The 17,638-nt window shown below is 48.7% G+C and overlaps 1 protein-coding gene and 1 long non-coding RNA gene across 5 annotated transcripts in view; one reads left to right on the top strand and one right to left on the bottom strand.

The window, feature by feature from the left end:
* Positions 1–5,291: 5,291 nt before the first annotated feature.
* On the bottom strand, positions 5,292–14,488 carry Insig1 (insulin induced gene 1). Of its 2 annotated transcripts, XM_085691106.2 has the most exons (6): positions 14,058–14,488; positions 12,092–12,216; positions 11,056–11,222; positions 10,479–10,578; positions 8,588–8,662; positions 5,292–7,142 (listed from the first exon to the last, which is right to left on the bottom strand). In XM_085691106.2, exons 1-6 carry the CDS (start codon positions 14,407–14,409, stop codon positions 7,113–7,115), a joined length of 849 nt encoding a protein of 282 aa, XP_085547232.1. In that variant the 5' UTR covers positions 14,410–14,488; the 3' UTR covers positions 5,292–7,112. The 2 variants fall into 2 exon arrangements, with proteins under 2 accessions (XP_085547232.1, XP_048296149.1); XM_048440192.3 differs by lacking the exon at positions 8,588–8,662 and having other exon boundaries at positions 14,058–14,484.
* Positions 14,489–14,712: 224 nt separating this feature from the next.
* Positions 14,713–17,638, top strand: part of LOC148121958 (uncharacterized) — a 102,212-nt gene continuing 99,286 nt past the window's right edge. For 2 of the 3 annotated variants that reach the window (XR_015738198.1, XR_015738199.1), the window contains exons 1-2: positions 14,713–15,057; positions 16,414–16,471. This is a non-coding gene — a long non-coding RNA (uncharacterized LOC148121958). The remainder of the gene's footprint in view (positions 15,058–16,413; positions 16,472–17,638) is intronic. The other variant, XR_015738197.1, reaches the window with a different exon arrangement.

The raw sequence follows: 17,638 nt of genomic DNA, 5'->3' as shown, positions 1-17,638 counted from the left end.
GATGGAAATGATGGTGGTGGTGATGGTGTGATGAGGTGTGATGAGGACAGTGATGGTGTGATGAGGATGGTGTGATGAGGACGGTGATGGTGGTGATGATGATGGTGATGATGAAGATGGAAATGGTGGTGGTGGTGGTGGTGGTGATGATGATGGTGTGATGAGGACAGTGATGGTAGTGATGATGGTGAAGGTGATGATGGATGAGTGTGATGACTATGGTGATGGTGATGAAGATGATGACAGTAATAACGATAGTAATGATGGTGGTGATAGCAGTAATAATGATGGTGGTGATAGTGGTATGGAATGGCAGATGAACATGATGACCATGGTGGTAATGATGGTGGTGACACTATCTAACATTTCCTGAGCTCATACTCTTACCATGCAATCACAGCCTCCTGAGGTGTGTCCTGTTATCATCCTCATTTTGCAGATAATTGGAGTGGGATGCTGAGGACTCACCACTGGAGTTCACATGACCATGGGTGGAACCCCAGCCTCAGTTCTGGTCTTAGGAAGGATATCTCTGACTTCCCTTGCCTGGTATCCCTCATAAAATCTATCTAGGGTTTTCAGAAGTCCTGGGGTAGCAGCTTCATCTGTAGAGAGGGAAGAAACCATTCAGGAAGAGCTAGACAGCATGTGACATGTGAACACCTTCATAAGAGGAAGCTGAATTTCTGAGCCTGTGTCCAGAGGTTGTGGTCCTAGACCACAAAGCACCAGAGATGTTCTCAGTGCCAGGCTGGCAGTGGGAAGAGTCTGGCCTTCAGATAGTTACCAAGCTTGTCATTAGGAGGGTAGGAAGAGGACATATTCTCTCCAGGTGAGCAAGGGACTCTTGGGACCACAGCATTAGAAGTGAGTCATTGCTAGGGCTGTCCCATTCTACTGCTAGAAACCCTAGGTGGGGTGGAGTCCAGAACATTTCTGATTGGGCCCCGCCCACTGTGGTCTGCTGGCTGTAATACCAGTCAAGCAACCTGCTCCTCTCCCTCCATCCTCCTCTCCCTCCCTTACTCCTTCCATCGGCTTGAGGCCCCTCCAGACAAATGCCCTGAGCACTCCTGCCTGCTTTCACTGCCCTCCAGCCTAGCAGGCCTTCTCACTGCACTTCTGTTTGAGGGCTGAACAGCCTTGGCGCCTCCCATTCACACACCCACCATCTGGTGAAGGTCACCTTCAAGCTACAGCGTTCTTGGGAGCTTCACACACCAGCTGGCTCTCCAGAGACCAGAAGTTGAAGGCCCGGGTGTGAGCAGGCCTGACTACCTTGTCAAGTGAGGAAGAGTGTGCTCTATGCCTCTCCAGCTCAGACAGGCTCTGTCCTCCTATAGCTTCTGAGTGCATGGCTCAGTCTGTCCTCACAGGTGTTCTAACATTGGCCTGAGGCGGTTTAAACGAAAATGGCCCCCATAGTTCCAGAGGGAAAGGCACTATTAGGAGGTATGGCCTTGTTGGAAGAAGTGTGTCAATGGAGGTGGGCTTTGAGGTTTCAGAAGCCAAGCCAGGCCCAATGTCTCTCTCCCTGCTGCCTGGCAATCCAGATGTAGAACTCTCTGCTCATTCTCCAGCACCATGTCTGCCTGCATGCTCCCATGCTTCCCACCATGATGACAATGGACTAAACCTCTGAATCTGTAAGCCAGCCTCAATAAAATGTTTTCCTTTATAAGAGTTGCTGTGGTCATGGTGTCTCTTTGCGACCATAAACACAACAAGACAGGTCTCCATATTACCTCCTCTCGGTGTCCATTTGCCCGTTTCCCCCTTTATAAAGACATCAGTCATTTGGGATTAGGGCCCATTAGTCCAGCCAGGTTCTCCAAAGGAACAAAACTCATAGAATGGATGTGAGTCATAAAAAGACTTTATTGGCAACAAGTTCGAGCTATTGGGGGTTGGGACTTGAACCTCTTTTTCAGATGTGGGGTTCAATTTAACCCATGGTGCTAGGTGGGGCACAATGAGATCTGCTGAGAGACTTGGTACAGATTCCTGCCCTTAGATGCAGAGTGGAGGCCAGTCATCCTAGGATAGGGATGCTTTCCTGGACCTGGCTACCTTCCTCCTTTAGAGACAACCCAGGGCTTGGGAATTTCTGATATTTCTAGCTGGCAGCCAAGGACTGAGACTAGTGGCTAGGCTGAAGACCACTTCCTCCTCCTTACACCCCACACCCAAGCATTTGAACTCAGCTTCTCCCTTCCTCCCCCCTTTCTGCATTCATAGCTTTCCTTTAAATACCTGAACCAGGGTCCCTGAACCACCACCAATGGGAGTCTCACATCTCCAGATGTGCACACTGGGTCTCCGTGAGCCTGAAGGGCTTTTCCCAGCTCCTGTCCAGGAAGGAACCCATTTTGTGGACTTCCAGACACAGCACATCTGGCACACAGCATTCATTAATACTTTCCTATCTTTTTACTATTTAAGACAGGGTCTCTCTGTGTAGCTCTGGCTGTTCTGGAACTCACTCTGTAGACCAGGCTGGCCTTGAACTCAGAGATCCACCTGCCTCTGCCTCCCGAGTGCTGGGATTAAAGGTGCACCTGACTTATTTTCCTAAGTATCTTAAATGGCTGAATGAATAATGACAGTCTGTGTTTAAGGTATCTGAGGGCAGATCTACCCGAAGTGTGGGTGGCACCATCCCTGTGGGCTGGGATGCCTGGGCTGGAAAGGAGAAAGGGAAGGGCTAGCTGTGGACCTACATTCCCTGTTTTCTGCTTTCGTTTCTGAGCTGTGACAGCATCTCCAGGCACCGAGCTTCCTAAGAGGCCTGGAGGTGCTTTCTAACCTGGCTTGGCTGTGCTCTCCTTACAGAACCTGTGCTGCACACTCTTCAAATGACTCTCGCAGCCTGTTCCCGGAGGGCAGGATAACAAAGTATAGTACCAACAGTCTCCCGTGAGAGTACTGATCCAGCATAGACTTGCATGTCTCTCTTGCTGGGCACAGAGCAGTGAGGGAGAGACACCTACTGTAGCAAGGCTGAGTGAGAGCTCTGTATTACTTGGAATCCGGGATAAGAGGACACTCACTGTTCTGCAGGCCCACGGAGATAGAGAAAATCACAAGTTTGAAAGCCATTGGGAGATAACAGAACATTACAGGGCTTCTCTCAAAGACGGAAATCAGAAGGCTAGATGTACTTCTGAGAGGGTGGCAGGCAAGTAGTTCTAAGGACAGCCACTGTGTTAGCCCCCATTCCCCAGCCCCATAATTCCAGGTCTAAAAGCAACTGGCAAACACTTTACCATGAAGTACCCAAAACAAAGTCATTCCCCTCCTGGGTAAGCTAACTCCTGCTGTTGGTCACTAGCATGGAAATTCTAGGGCTACCCCTAGGGAGCAGGAAGCAACCCTGCCCCCGGCATCTGTATGTATTCACCCCGGAGGACCCTCTACATCCTTCTCAGCTTTCCTGCACTAAGGCTGACTCAACAACCTTGACTCCACAAATCAGAGACTGGAAGCCTGTTGATAGTAAGAGGACAGCGGACTGCCTTGGCTTGACAGGAGCTCAGTGTTTCTTTTGCTTAGTTCTTCCAACCAGCATGTATCAGGGTAAGTACGTGTCAGCTCTCTTCACATGAGACTGCAGCTTGCTGAGGGCATCAGTCAGACCGTCACTGCTGTGGAACAGTGCTGAGGTGGGTGTAATGCTGAGGAGAGCAAGAAAATGACGCTCAGGTAGGTTTCCCGTTGATGTGAGAGAATACCTGACAACAGCAACTTGGGGAAGGAAGGGCTTTCCTGACTCAGGTGCAGCCTTCACTGTCGGGGAAGGACGGTGATGGAAGGGAGGTGCAGGCTTCACGGTGGGGAAGGCACAGCAATGGAAGAGGCTGTGAGTTTATCTCCTCACAGAGGACAAAGAATGCTGGCACTCAGCTGGCTTCCTGTTTCTCTGCTTTATTCAGTTTGAGTCCCTTGCCTATCGATGGAGCAACCAGATTGAAGATGACTCTCCCTCAGTTAAGCCTTTCTGGAATAGGTGGTTCTTCTCAAAGACTGGGCAACTGACCTCACCCAGACCTGCCAAATATTTCAATAAATTCTAAAATTCATGGTTGTCTTAGAAGTATCTAAGGGGAAATCCAGAGTATTCTTTGGGTATCGGACTCAGATCTATTTCTGGACCCTTGTCTGTCAACATAAGCTCTGCAGTCTGCTGCCTGTTGAAGACTCCCCCAAGAGTAAGCAAGAAGTCAGATGAGTTAGGAGCAGACGACTTTCCACAGCGTGTGCAGAACTGAGTCTCTGTTGCAATCTTGTGGTGACGCTATGGCTGTTATCTATTTTGTGGTTCATTATCACAAAGAGAACCTGAAGCTTCAGGAAGAAAGCAGCTGTAGCTACAGGTTATCCAACTCTAGAAGGGTGTGGAAAAAAGCAGGTAGGAGATGTGGGTCAGCCTTTTTACACTTTACCAACATACTGGCCATTTAAATCTGTCAGGAAAAACCCCATGTAAGGACCCAGGGGATTTGAAGAACTTGGTAAATGAAATCACTGAAGTCAATAACGAGCCCCTATGGACTCAGTCCTCTCAAATGGCTTAAGAGAAGTTGGTGGAAGTATTTTGTGAATCTCCTACCTTGCCTTTCGTGAATGAAATGGTAGTTCATGCAACAACCAGTAAAATTCAGGGAGTTTTAGCCTCCAAAACACAAGTTCAGCGTGAGCTTCACTGCTGGAGCCAACATACACTGGTTCCTTCACATAAATGGTGGGTGTCCAGCTAGAGAATGTGTACAGCACCATCCTGACCACTGTGGCTGCTCAGTGTCAACCTTGTCTCGGATGCAGTGCGAACCTATGGGTGTGTGTCTGTGTTACCATGCGCCGGGCCACCTTCAGTAAAGCACCATGGTTACCAGTGCTGAAAGCAGTGAACTGGAAAGCAATCAAGGCTGTGGTAAGTATGGTAGGACTACCCTGGAAAAAATGTGCATTCTTTCAGCACAGGGAGGATAAGAGATGGCTTTTTGCATACAGTCAATCACTCCACCCTACACCCTGTCACCAATAGTTATGAGAGGAGGTGATGGCCTTGTGATGACCCACTTTCACTCTACCTACCAGTAGGGGTGGGGGTAGTGGCAGGTTCCTTTTAGCTCCATTTAGCTCCTACTACATAGAAAACACCTTTCAAACGGCACTTCCCAAAGACTACCAAAACTCCATCAAACTGAAAAATCCTTTCCTCGTGAATCCTAACACCCTAAACCAAGGTGCCATTCTTCTCCTCAGAAAGAAAAACTCAGAAATGCAACAGCTGGTTTTGAACCTTTAATAAAAGTAAAAAAAAAAAATGCAAAAAGAACAGAATGCTGCAAACAGCATGGACGTAAACCTCGCTGGGTGTTCAGATCGGGGGCAGTGGATGTGGTTGGTACTAACTACCAGTTTTATAAATTCCATCACTTTGGTTCAATGTACCTGCTATAAAAAACTATTGGCAAAAACATCCTTCGGATTCACATTTTTTGGCTACATTACTTCTAATAGATTTATTTCCAGTTTAAGAGAAAAAAATCATATATGATCAAGCACATCAGCAAGTTCCCTCGCTTTTCTTCTAGTAGCTTCTGGCTCTCCTAAGACACTGAAGTACTTGCTGAGGAACGCCTTCGAAGGACCATTTGTTTTTATTTCCAGGAAATTTTAAGGATTGCTCCAAAGTCCAGAACAACCCATTTTCTCTTAACCAAAGTAGTTTCAGAAAACCAGTTTACTCCCGACATTTTCCTCAAAACAAACTAAGCAAAACCCCAATGAGCATCAGCACGTGAGGGAACCCAAACCCGGAAGTCCACACAGGCACCAAGTGTCTGTCCTGCCTGGGGACCAACTTCTGCATCATCGAGTCAGTTCCACAGAATTTAAAACAAACCAAAAACACATTGTAGAATACAAAAAAAGGTAAATTTGTAGGTAAAAATGACTAAACTCACAAAACTGGAGTATGTCCGAGGACTGGGGCGCAGTGGAGGGTGTGACTGAGGGAGCGTCTCGCTGACACGAGTATTGCTGAGCTCACCTCCACGCACCTCTGAAATGACCCGAGAACCCTTCTCTGGAACAGCTCACGCGGTAAAAAACAAAAAAAAATAAAATAAATATTTAAGAGAATACAAGGCTCAGATTGGTTTTCATACACATTGCACTTGAAGTTGAAGACCCAATACTTGCAAATTAGGCCCCACATGGTCTATGCCATTCAACGCATACAGGACACTGCATGTTTACTGCAGTGACATGCACACTCAACCTTTTACAAGGCAATCACAGATTGCAAGGTCCATAGGGCTGTGGAAAAGTCCTCTCCACTTTGGAGTGACAGAAACAATTTCGGCTCATTACGACTGAAACAGCACAGACAGCTACTCACTCTTAGATGGTCCCAACTGTGGACAAAACTTCATTTAAATTGAGGAGAAAAGTCCAGCATCATGGTGCAGAATCATGACTTTGCGCTGCCCTTGGCTCTCAGGAAGATTGTCTACAAACCCCTGGCAGTGAAAAGCAAAGTTCCCACACTGTTGAGGCCCACATGTGATGCCTGCCTGAGCGTGACCTGGAGATGTGGCTGCACTGGGACCTCCTGGGAGCATGACCTTCCTCCAACTCACTGCTGCTCTTCTCTCCACTCCTTTTTACACAACCCTATTTTAACTCTGGATAAATACTCTTACTACACATACTTCATGTCTGTTAAGCACCATCAGCCTCTCTCCTTTGGGCACTGACACAAAACTGCAGGTTGGTAGTTCATTTTGATTCAAGGCTTTGAAATATGGCAACTTGCTTTGAATGATGAATGAAATCTAATACTCAGGAAACTGGCCCCCCACTCTCACATACAGCCTGGGATGGAATGTTCCAGTGCAGACAGCCGTGAGGGTGGGTGAGCAAGGTGAGACTTAGGTGAGTGGTCCTTGCCTCCATTTGCTAGTCTAGACCATGTGAACACTTCTTCAGGAGTCATTTATCATCATCAGCCCAGTCTAAACGGGACATTGAGGAAAAAGAGTCTTCATCACACCCAGGACCAGTGTCTCCGCATCCTGCTTCCGCTCTGAACCATGCCCTGAAGCTCAGTCACTGTGAGGCTTTTCCGGAACACCCTATGTGGAAAAGAAGAAGAAAAGTCAGTGGTGGAACGTTTAAATGGTTATACATTCTCCTTGTCTGGGGATGAGGCTACTAAGGTTACAGACTTAGCTCTTCACCTATGAAGTTCTGACAATCCAAAGCTCAGAGAAAGTGGTGCTGCTCACCCTTTCTATAAAGCCCGTTATGCAGAGTCAGACAGATGAGTGACTAAGCTACCAGCCACAGGAAACACTATCAAAGCACCGCCACCCACGCTAAGGTAGGACAGGTGCACCTCAGAGCTGACTCGGTGCAATTAGGGCCCTACTTTAAATCGAATTTAACATGTAAAAGGTAGGTGGCCTCTGCTGGAGCCTTGATAAGACCCGAGGCCTCTGCTACACCTGCCCTGGCAGCAGCTCAAGTCCGGGAATCACTGTCATTGCCAGGTCTGCAGGACTGACTGTGTAGGACAGTGTCTCCTTGGCAGAGCTGACTGGACAGAGCAAACACAAGCTGCCAATGCAGGAGAGATAAACCTCAATTCACACATCTATCCTCTGGAAGCCCAGGGACCTCCTACTCTGTTCAGTGTTCCCACATTCAGCAGCCATACTTAGTAAGATCCTGGGAACAATGAGTGATAGACAGAAATGGGCGATCAAGTGAAGCCACCCCAGAGTATGGCATGCCTTCTGCCAGGCGGTGGCGGCACATGTCTTTAATCTCAGCACTCAGGAGACAGAGGCAGGCAAATCTCTGTGAGTTCGAGGCCAGCCTGTTCTACAAGGCGCATGCCAGGACAGCTAGGAATGTCACACAGAGAAGCCCTGTCTTGAAAAACCTAAATAAATAAATGAATAAGGCTGTAAGCAAACTTGCTTTATTTTTGCTGTTGTTTTCTTTCTCGATTTTTGAGTGTAGCCTAGGCTGGTCTGGAACTCACAGCGACCCATGCTTCTGCCTCTCAAAGGCTGGGACTAAAAGTGCGCACCACACCTGGTCCAGGTCAAATTCTTAATAGACAGTTGGAAAGAAAAGTTAAACCACCAAATTATACTATCTATTTACTGATTCTACAAACAAAACACAATTTGAGAATGTACAGTCCTCAGGAGACTAAGCCTGTATTAATGTAAAAGACGAAAGATTCAAGAAGCTACCAATGAGCTGAGACTCCCTGGCACCTGGCTGCTCACTAAGGCTAGCTACACAGTGTATCCTAAATCGAGGAAGACAGTATCTGGGACCCTGGTTTGTTTACATCAGTTTTTACATCCATTTGCAGAATGAATGAAAGATACATGCTGTATGTTAAATGGCCATACAGTATATTAGTGAGTAGCATGGCTCAAATTGCACATACTTGTGCAAACATCAAGTTCCATATTTAAAACATGTTAATCATAGCTTCTACTTCACAGCTTGAGGGTTCCACTAAGTAACAACAGACATGGTCAGTAGTCAGTGACTCAACTGTGTCAGGAGACAGCAGGAAGGACAAACAGAATCCAACAGCAGGACAGGGCGGCAAGCTCCACAGGTAGTGCCCCTGTGGGAGAGGGGACAAGGAGCTGACATAAACTTGGCTGCTGTTTGCAATCTGAAACTTGACTTTCTGGGGAAAGGCTTTATAAAAAGCAAATAGCATGACTGCAGATTCTCTAAATGATGGCAAGAATTTTCTCTAAACACACAAGCTGATGACAAGCTTGCTGTATTTTCAGACACCCAGGAAAAACAACAGAAGCACCACACAGAAGAAATTGCTCTAAGGATATGAGTTTCTGAGCATGACTATCCTTGTGAAGGCCTAGGGTTTCATGTTCAAGGGAACTACAGGCAAGAACAAAGAGGACCAACGAACAGCAGGAGGGCAGCAGAGGTCCCTAGGACAGTTCCTCTAGTGTCAGTCATTTCTAGGTGTCTAGACTGCGGCATGCTTCAAAGTGTCCACTCCTTCCCAGGCATGCTGATTCCCGAAGAGGATGGGAGAGCCTTGGCCTCCCATTACCCCCTCAGAGGTCACAACTCCAAATACCTTTCAGACTGATACTAGTCAACTTGCTTGAGGTCAGCTCAGCTCAAAAGCCCAGGGATTCTCTGCCAGACTGAGGACAAATCTAGGAACACGAGATACTAAGAGGCCTTTCTTTCACTGATAACTACCGGGGCACACTGTGGGGAGCGAGCATGAGGGAAGTGTTGTCATGTTTTCATGTGATATGGATCTGGTGCGTTTTTTTGGGGGGGGGGGTGTTTGTTTTAAGACAAGGTCTCTATATGTAACCCACACTAGGCTCAACTCAAGACCCCACCGGCCTCAGCTCCTGTGTTGGGGATACAGGTGTGTCCTACCATGCCAGGCTTCTGACAAGGTTGCTAACACTGAGGACAGCTTTCTACCTCTCCATCATGGACAAGAGACAGTGGTTTCTGACTGGCTGTGATCTGTAGAGGATTAGAGGGACAGAAGAGAAAGACACCTCTAGTGTGAGCCCTTAGAAAGGACTGGAATTTTTGTGAGATATCCAAGTGGCCTTCAACTTCAGCTTCTCAGGAGCAGGTGTCAGGTGGCAGTTTAAAAATAGCATGAAACACTGAGATAAGCACTCAGAGAAAGCCCTAGAGCTCAACCCTGTGTGCGATGGCTCACTCCTAGTCACCCTCCTGTGAAGTTCACTACACTTATGCCCATGTGTCAATATGTTTGTGTTTAGTTCCTCTTGAACTAAAACGTCCACATTATCTTTAAAATTAAAGTGTTCAAGTGGCAATTGCTGCCTGGTGAAGTGACCTGCTACAAGATTCTGCACTTAGCTGTCCAGTTGCCTCAGAAGTGACCCTGGATGTAAGGAGGTGGCACTGTCTTCTCTCTCAGGGAGAAGAGAGTTAGTACCCCAACAAGATGGCCCCTTTATACAGTGGTCAAGCCATGTTCTAGAGCTCTCTGGATGATTCCTTCCGGTGCCTGGGTTCAGGTACCTTTTGGTAGGGAGTACATGCTGGTTTGTCTAAAGACAAGGAACTCCAGCATCGCCTGCACCCCACTGACTTTGCCAACAGATTCTAGAGAGCAACTGACAGTGTGGCTACCTACTGGGTGTGTGCACTTAGAGAAACCACAGGATGCAGCTGCAGGACACATGGCCATCCTGAAGCTCTGGTTGCTTTCCAGCATGAACAAGTACTAAAAATCTAGACATCGTAACTTAGGGAAGACCCAGCTAGGTATCATTTTATATTTACCATGGAGTATCCTCATCAACTGTTGCTAAGGAATCTGAATGAGGCAAACATCAACACCAAATACAGCTGTCACACTAACAATCCTCGAGTGTCCAGAGAACACTGGCCACTGTACTCACCATAGCTAACTGCCGTCCTATGTTTCCCACTGTGACGCCACCTGAGAAAAATATACACGGGAGCCAGGAGCGAATATAGAGGAAATCTGGGGATGTGTACCTGGGGAGAAAACAAAACAGTCTTAGCTACCCAGGCAGCCTGGGGTCCAGGACTCCCGTGATGTGGGTGTAGGAGACATTTGTGAGCTACAGTTAACCTCAAATGCCAGTGTCTGAAAGACATGTTTTACGGCCACCAGACTTTCTTCTCACCAAGTTATGAATAATGAGTTTTTTGTTTTTCTGAGACAGGGTTTCTCTATGTAATCGTTTTGGCTGTCCTGGAACTCACTTTGTAGACCAGGCTAGCCTCAAACTCACAGAGATTCACCTGCCTCTGTTGGAATTCCCAAATGATGGGATTAAAGGCACGTGCCACCACCACCTGGCTTGGATAGTGAGTTTTTAATATGTGCCAAGAAAAACCATTTGGAGATTTTCAAAGTTATTTTGCACAAAAAGCCAAATAACTACAAAACGTCTACACTTAACAAGTAGGTGTTGTTACCAAAGCAAAGCAACATTTGAATACACTTACTGGTAGACACCATTATACACAAGAAGCTGAGTGATCAGCGTAGCTAGGAAGGCGATGGTGATCCCGAGCCCAAGGCCACTTCGGGAGCGGTCAAACGTCCACCACAGGCCCAAAGACAGGGCTGCTAAAGTCAAGGACAGCTGGACATTATTGGCAAAATCCAATTTCTAGAGATCCAAAAGTTAAGGAAAAGTTTCCTAATTTATCATAAGAAAACACTAAACCCCAGAATAACTCACAGGCCACATTATACAGTAACGTGCTGCTGGTAATGACGGCATATAAACAAAGCTGAACCCCTACTTCCAGGATGACATAAACAAACCTAAGACACCCACCCCAGGAGTACCGCATCCAGAGCACTGGCTTTTCAAACTCCTGAGAGCCACAAGCAATGAACCTCTGCTAAGACATTGTCTCTACCTCCTCACCCCTTCTTTTCAGTGAGTTGCGACAAACAGGCACTACCCCATGTTGTCTCTGAACCACCCCAGGCTGAAGGGCAGGGACAAGTCAGTCAGTTTATTCAGCGCCTGCCAATCAGCACTATCAGAGTTACCCTGTGAATCATCTGAGTAAGGAAAGAGCCCCTGACGTCAGTATACAACATAGTATCTTTTACTCCAAGTTACTCAAAAATATAGTATTTGAAGCATTTATATCAAATCAATCATTTTCATAAAAAATGTATAATGCACAAAAACACAGCACACTGCATGAAAGGAGTGTGTCAGCTTTGGACACTAGAAGCCCAGGGCTACCTGAGCAGCCCTGGACTTCTATGACAGGGCAGGAGCAAGGCTCTCACTAATTCTCTATCACAGGAACAAGCACGTCAGTGGGGCAAAAGCTAAGAGGGAGGATGGATCAAGTCCACTGAGAGGCAGTGACTGAGGGGCAGAGCACATCCACTTCTGGTGTTAGTCCAACTGTCCTAAGATGAGTAAAAGGCCCTAGAAACTGAAGTCCAGAATTCCTCTAAAGTACAGGGATGAGGGAATGAACATCAACACCCGGTCACAGTAACTGAGGATACGGCACTGGCGTGGTTGATTCCAACGAACACCGCTATACAGCGCATGACGCTAGCCCACTCTCTCTTGAACTTGTGAGGTTCTCCAAGATGACTGTCAATACAGGGGTACAGTAGGCCGACAACAGCTATGTGAAGAAAAACAAAAACAGGATTAGAATATACTGGCTAAAATTAGCGCTTGTGTGGTCATTATTAATAGGATCCGAACCACTTCTTTTCCTAGGCCGTTTGTCACCTGCAGCACTAAGTACTTACTATCTTGCAAATACCCTATAGGAAAAGGCTGTGGCATGGCCACTTCACAGCGCTTCCTCTTGCCTAGGCCTGGCCCCAGTGGGACAAGTGGCACACTGTGGGGAGGGCAGGGCCCTAGGAAGGGAGAGCTCTGCTGCCAGTCCCAGGCTGCCCTAGGATGGCTGGGCCTCCTCCTGCTTGTTTCCTCATGTGTGAAATTAGAGTTATGTAAGTGAAGTGGAGGGCAGAGAAGGAAGAGGTTTTGTGGTTCTGAGTTAGAACTGTCACATAGACTCAGACTCCTAAACACTTGGACAGCGGCAAGCTGGGTATTCCAGAAGAGAGCAAGAGAGTAAAAAACAGGAAAGGGGTGTTTGCAGTACAAGTGGGAGAGCCCCCATGGGACACAAGGTATGTGTGAGTTGCAGTTAAGTTCAAGATCTCAGGTTGCAGTCATTCAGCCTTGACAGCAGTGAGAAAGATGCAGGTTCCGCCACGTATTCAGCGGAGGTGAGAAACCAGCTCAAGTATTCCTCAAAACTTCCATTACAAACTTTATGTTCCATACGTACGAAGAACAGAATTTCAAATCTACATCTTATGCCCCCAAAGAACTTTTAAGTGCTGGGGTAATAGTTCAGGGGCAAATGATTTGCCTAACATGTATGAGGCCACCTCCAGTCCCAAATATACAAGATATTCAACCGTGAGGTAGAGTGCTTTGAAAACAAAGATACCAACTTTGTCCCAATGGCTACATCAACCTTCCTGGCACAAGCACGCAGCTGTCAAAAGGCTGACCCCATAATGCTGCAGATGAGCCTCAGAGCAACCTTGGGAATTAAGTACCCTGCACATTACATCCAACCCATGACTCAGCTACAGCCCAGGAGCGAAGCCCAGCACATAAAGCTTAGACAGGCAGTCCATAAAAGCTGGCTTCAAAGCAGACAGGAGCTGCTCCTGCTGTCCTGCGGTCACAGGCACAGGCGTGTCTGTCTCTCCAGTCTGGAGGAAAGGTGTACCAGAGCTTATACTGCCCACCCACACAGGCCAAAGACAAGCAAGGCGGGACACAGACACCTGACAGATGTCTTTGGAATATATGCTGTGCATTGAGGGATATGCAGGGATCTATTGGGCTGTGACCAGTCAACTTTTTTTTTTTTTTGTAAAACCAGCAAAATGATCAAAAAAAAGAAAAAAGAAAAAGACTGTCTCACTGTCACAAGTTTCGTTGGGCATGAGAGGTGACACCATAGGTGTGCTTAGGCCCAAAGGTTCCTCCTTTATTACTGTCCCAAGTCTACTGGAGCTCCAGAGGGCTTGGCTGCTAGTCACAAGGCACTCACTATCAGCAGAAGGAAGTGTGGAGAAGTCTGTCCCCTGGCAACAGCCTCTTGAACGCACGTGATGGTTTGTTTTCAGTTATTCAGCGGGGTAGCACGTTTGCTCAGGCAGCCAATGGCTGCGTGGTGCTGTCCTCACCAGTTCTCCAGGCGGCCAATCCTAGCTTCTGACTATGCGAGACAGCTGCGACTCCTCCACTTAAACTGCCAATTATCTCCTGACCTCATCTCCATCACTAGTCCCTCCAACTTCCGCTTGTCTCTCGCCCGCGTCTGGGGCTCCCAACCCTCTCGTCTCCCTTTTCTTGTACTCAGGGTGACAACAGCTGACGTGTAGTCGTCCCCCCACCCCCCCGACTCCAAGAACAAGGAAGGGTACTCACCGGCTGCCGTGCCACAGCACGGGGGCACCCACCAGGCAGAAGAGAAGATGGTGGCGATCACCTCGTCGGGGAAGAGCGTGACATTCCGCTGGATCTGCAGCAGGTTGAGCACCAGGGCCAGGACCACACCGAACGAGAAAAGCACGAGGCTCCGCTGCACCAGGTCGTGGTGCCAGCTGCCGGGCCTCGCGCCGCATCCTGCCGTTCCAGCTCGCTGGACCCGGGGCAAGGGCTCTGTGGCTCCGGGGCCCTGCGGACAGCGAGCTGCCGCAATCATGCCTCGCGGGAGGCTGTACGACCTCGCAGCGCCGGCGCTCGGGCAGCTCCAGACGTGGTCGTGCAACCTGGGCATCGGCGGCCAGGCGCACCGTGGGAGGAGCACGCCACGACACCACACGTAGCGCGCCCGGACGGCCCAGGAGCGGCCGCGGCCCCGCGCGGGTTCCGCTTATAAGGCGGGCCGCCGGTGGTATCACGTGACCTCACTCGGCCTATAGACCGCCCGCGCGCCCCGCTGGGGGGCGTGTCTTCCAGCGGCTCCGCCCTGCCCGCGCGCCTGTCCGCTCGGGGTCTGGTGAGGCGGCGGGAGCCAATAGGAGGAGGGCGGCCCATATGACGTGCGCACACGCCACCGGGGGGGTGGGGCTGGTGCCCGGCACGCGCGCTTCAAGGGAGTGCGCGCTGCACGGGCCGGCACCAGGGCAGACAGGACAGGTCATACGGTCCGGCGGTGCTCTGCCATGCCCTGCAGTGCGCTGCCCGACCTCGTTTTCTGAAAGAATGCGGACACCCGCAGGTCCTCTCCTTCCCCCAGGGTCCGTGCGCAAACCCCTCTTCGTGCTCTAAAGACCCGGGATCCCTAGGGCCGAGCACCTCGTTGGCCAGGCGACAGGTGGTCTGTAGGTTCACCACCCGGTACGGAGCGCCCCCTAGCAAAGAACCCACCGGCTAAAGCCACAGGGCTTGTGACCAGGCCTGAAAGGGCACCATGTGACCTTAGGTAAGACGTGTGGTGGCTAGAGTAAAACAAAGCCAACCTCCTAAGCAGGCTGTTTCTCAAAGTTCCTGAGGGAGGTCAGTTTCCCAGCGTGACGCAGCACCGGTGTGGGTGGCTTGGCCGCTTTACTCGCTCACAACCCGTCCATTCCCCTCTAAGCCATATTGGCCGTTCTATGCCTTGTTCAGAAGAACTCAAAGCAGCTTTCACTAAGGAATGTTGCAATTTGGGTCTTGACTTTTTTGCACACTCTGGCCAATGCAAGCTTGTGAAGGTTACACGGGCACGTGCGTGCACACACACGGTGGGAGTGGGGGGCATCAATACTGTACGGGAACCCTCTCGACAGCAAAAAGCAGGAGGGGCTGCCTAGCTTCGGTGGATAGAAGTTGTTAGTGACCGTGAGTCTCCACCGTGGGACGTGGCAGGTGCCGCCCCTACCAGCCATTATCGGCTGTAGTCCTAAGATATTGAGAGAACTGCACCTGTGTAAATACATACACCTTTGCCCCTAAGGAACAGACACATCACTCACAGGAAACATGGCCCTAAGGAACAGTCACATCAGTCTCTTGCAGGAAGCTGGCATGATGGGACAGGCTGCAGCTCAGACCCTTCACCCACACCCCAGTACCATGCATCTGTCTTGTGGGTCCTAAGTTGTATTCCAGTCCCTTTTTCTCAGTCCATTTTGCTTGTCCTTACGGATTTCTCCAAGGGTTCTTCCCTGCCTCCCTCCAAGGATTCTTTCTGTTACAGTCCTTATGGGCAGGCTTGGAGCTTCTAGTATTTTGTGCATTTCTGGGTTGCTTGCCTCTGGCATGGAAAGGAGCTAGTGATGTCTTCAAACAGTTGCTCTGCTACCAGCTACTTACCCAAGTAAGCACCCAGCGTAACCTGCTTGGCATCTCATCTGCACTGGGACAAAACAAGCTGTGGTCCTAAATCATGATGGTTGCTGTGGCACACAGACCAAGGTGCCCTGTGAACCATGAAGGCCATGAAGGATACCCACCCTGTGCTCTGGTTCCTGGGGTCCCATGGAGACTGCCACATGCTCTATGGGCTTATGAGCAATTTACCCTCACAGTCAGTGAATGAAGCTTCCATAGCGTGATGGTAGAGGATAGTTTGAACTAAGGCTCTTGGAGAGGCAGCCTGATTGCCAAAAGTAATAGCCAGTCATTCTATAAGGCCTGCTAGTTTCTGTATGCATACTGGAAATGGATGATCAGGTGCCCCCTCTCTGGCGCTGAGGATGAGTGGGGTTGCTAGGGAGATGCCTCTGAAACAGAGCTCCTGGGTGCGCCACTGTACCATGTTACCATATTAACATGTACTTCATGTTAATCATTACAGACATGCTGATTGCAGAGCTCCCATCTACTTACGATTGCCTGGAGACCACGCAGGCAAGGTGAGCCAGCCACTCCCTTTGTATCCCTGCATTCTTTCTGGGATAATAATAGCAATTATCACTCAGGCTTGTATTCTTAAAATGGAGTAGATAAGGAGATACATCGGCTACTTTAACGCAAGCTTATCCCATGTTGTTCCATGTTGGCTATTCAGAAAATATAATCATGTCTGGAGCTGAGGTAACAACCCAGTCAGTAAAGCGCTTGCTGTACAAGAATATGAACTAGAGTATGACCCCTCAGAACCCACATAAAGGGCCACACGTGCAGGAGCATGTGTGGATAATCTCAGTGCTAGAGACGTAGAGGACCCTTGGACTTTGCTGTCTCTGTCTCAGTGGTGTAGCCAAAAAGTGAGCTCTGAGTTCAGAGAGAAACCTTGTCTTAAAAAAGGTGGAGAGCAATTGAGGATGACTTCCTAATCCATCTGTGGTCTTCACACTTATCAACTTTCAGCCCACCACCCACCACTGAGCAAAAACTGCTGTTAAGATTTCATACTAGGCATGGCAGGGGTGGCATATGCCTTTAATCCTAGCACTTCAGAGGTAGAGGTAGGCGGATCTCTGAGAGTTTGAGGCTAGCCTGGTCTATAAGAACTAGTTCCAGGACAATCAGGACTGTTACACAGAGAAACCCTGCCACAAACAAACAAACAAAAAAAGATTTCAGACTATGTATTTCCGCACATTTTTTTCTATGCAGAAGTATTTCCACATATTTTTCCTATGCAGAAGTATATGTGGCTTTTTCAGTTTTTATTTTTTCAAAGATTTATTGTTTTTAATGTGTGCATGTGAATGTATGTATGTATGTGTTTCACATCCATGCAGGTGCTCACAGACCTGAAGAGAGTTTAGAATCCCCTGGAACTAGGATTATAGATGGTTGTGAGCCACCATGTGGATGCTGGGAACCAAACCTGGATCCTCCAAGAGAACAGCAAGTGTTCCTAACCACCAAGTCATCTCTCCAGCCCCCTTTTCCATTTCTAAACATTTATTGTGTGTGTGTGGGGGGGAGGTGGGTGTGGTGTGTGGCTGGAGGTCAGAAGACAACCTTTGGGAGTTGTTTTTCTCCTTTTATGTGGGTTCCAGAAATTAGAATGAAGGCCTTTACCCCCCGAGCCATTTTGCCAGCCCCTGTACTGCCTTCTGAGTCCTACT

Source organism: Myodes glareolus, chromosome 6 (assembly GCF_982192425.1).
Source record: "Myodes glareolus chromosome 6, mMyoGla1.1, whole genome shotgun sequence".
NCBI classification, from domain to species: domain Eukaryota; kingdom Metazoa; phylum Chordata; class Mammalia; order Rodentia; family Cricetidae; genus Myodes; species Myodes glareolus.
The sequence above is the reverse complement of the archived record's forward strand: the minus strand, read 5'-3'. Positions and strand labels throughout refer to the sequence as shown.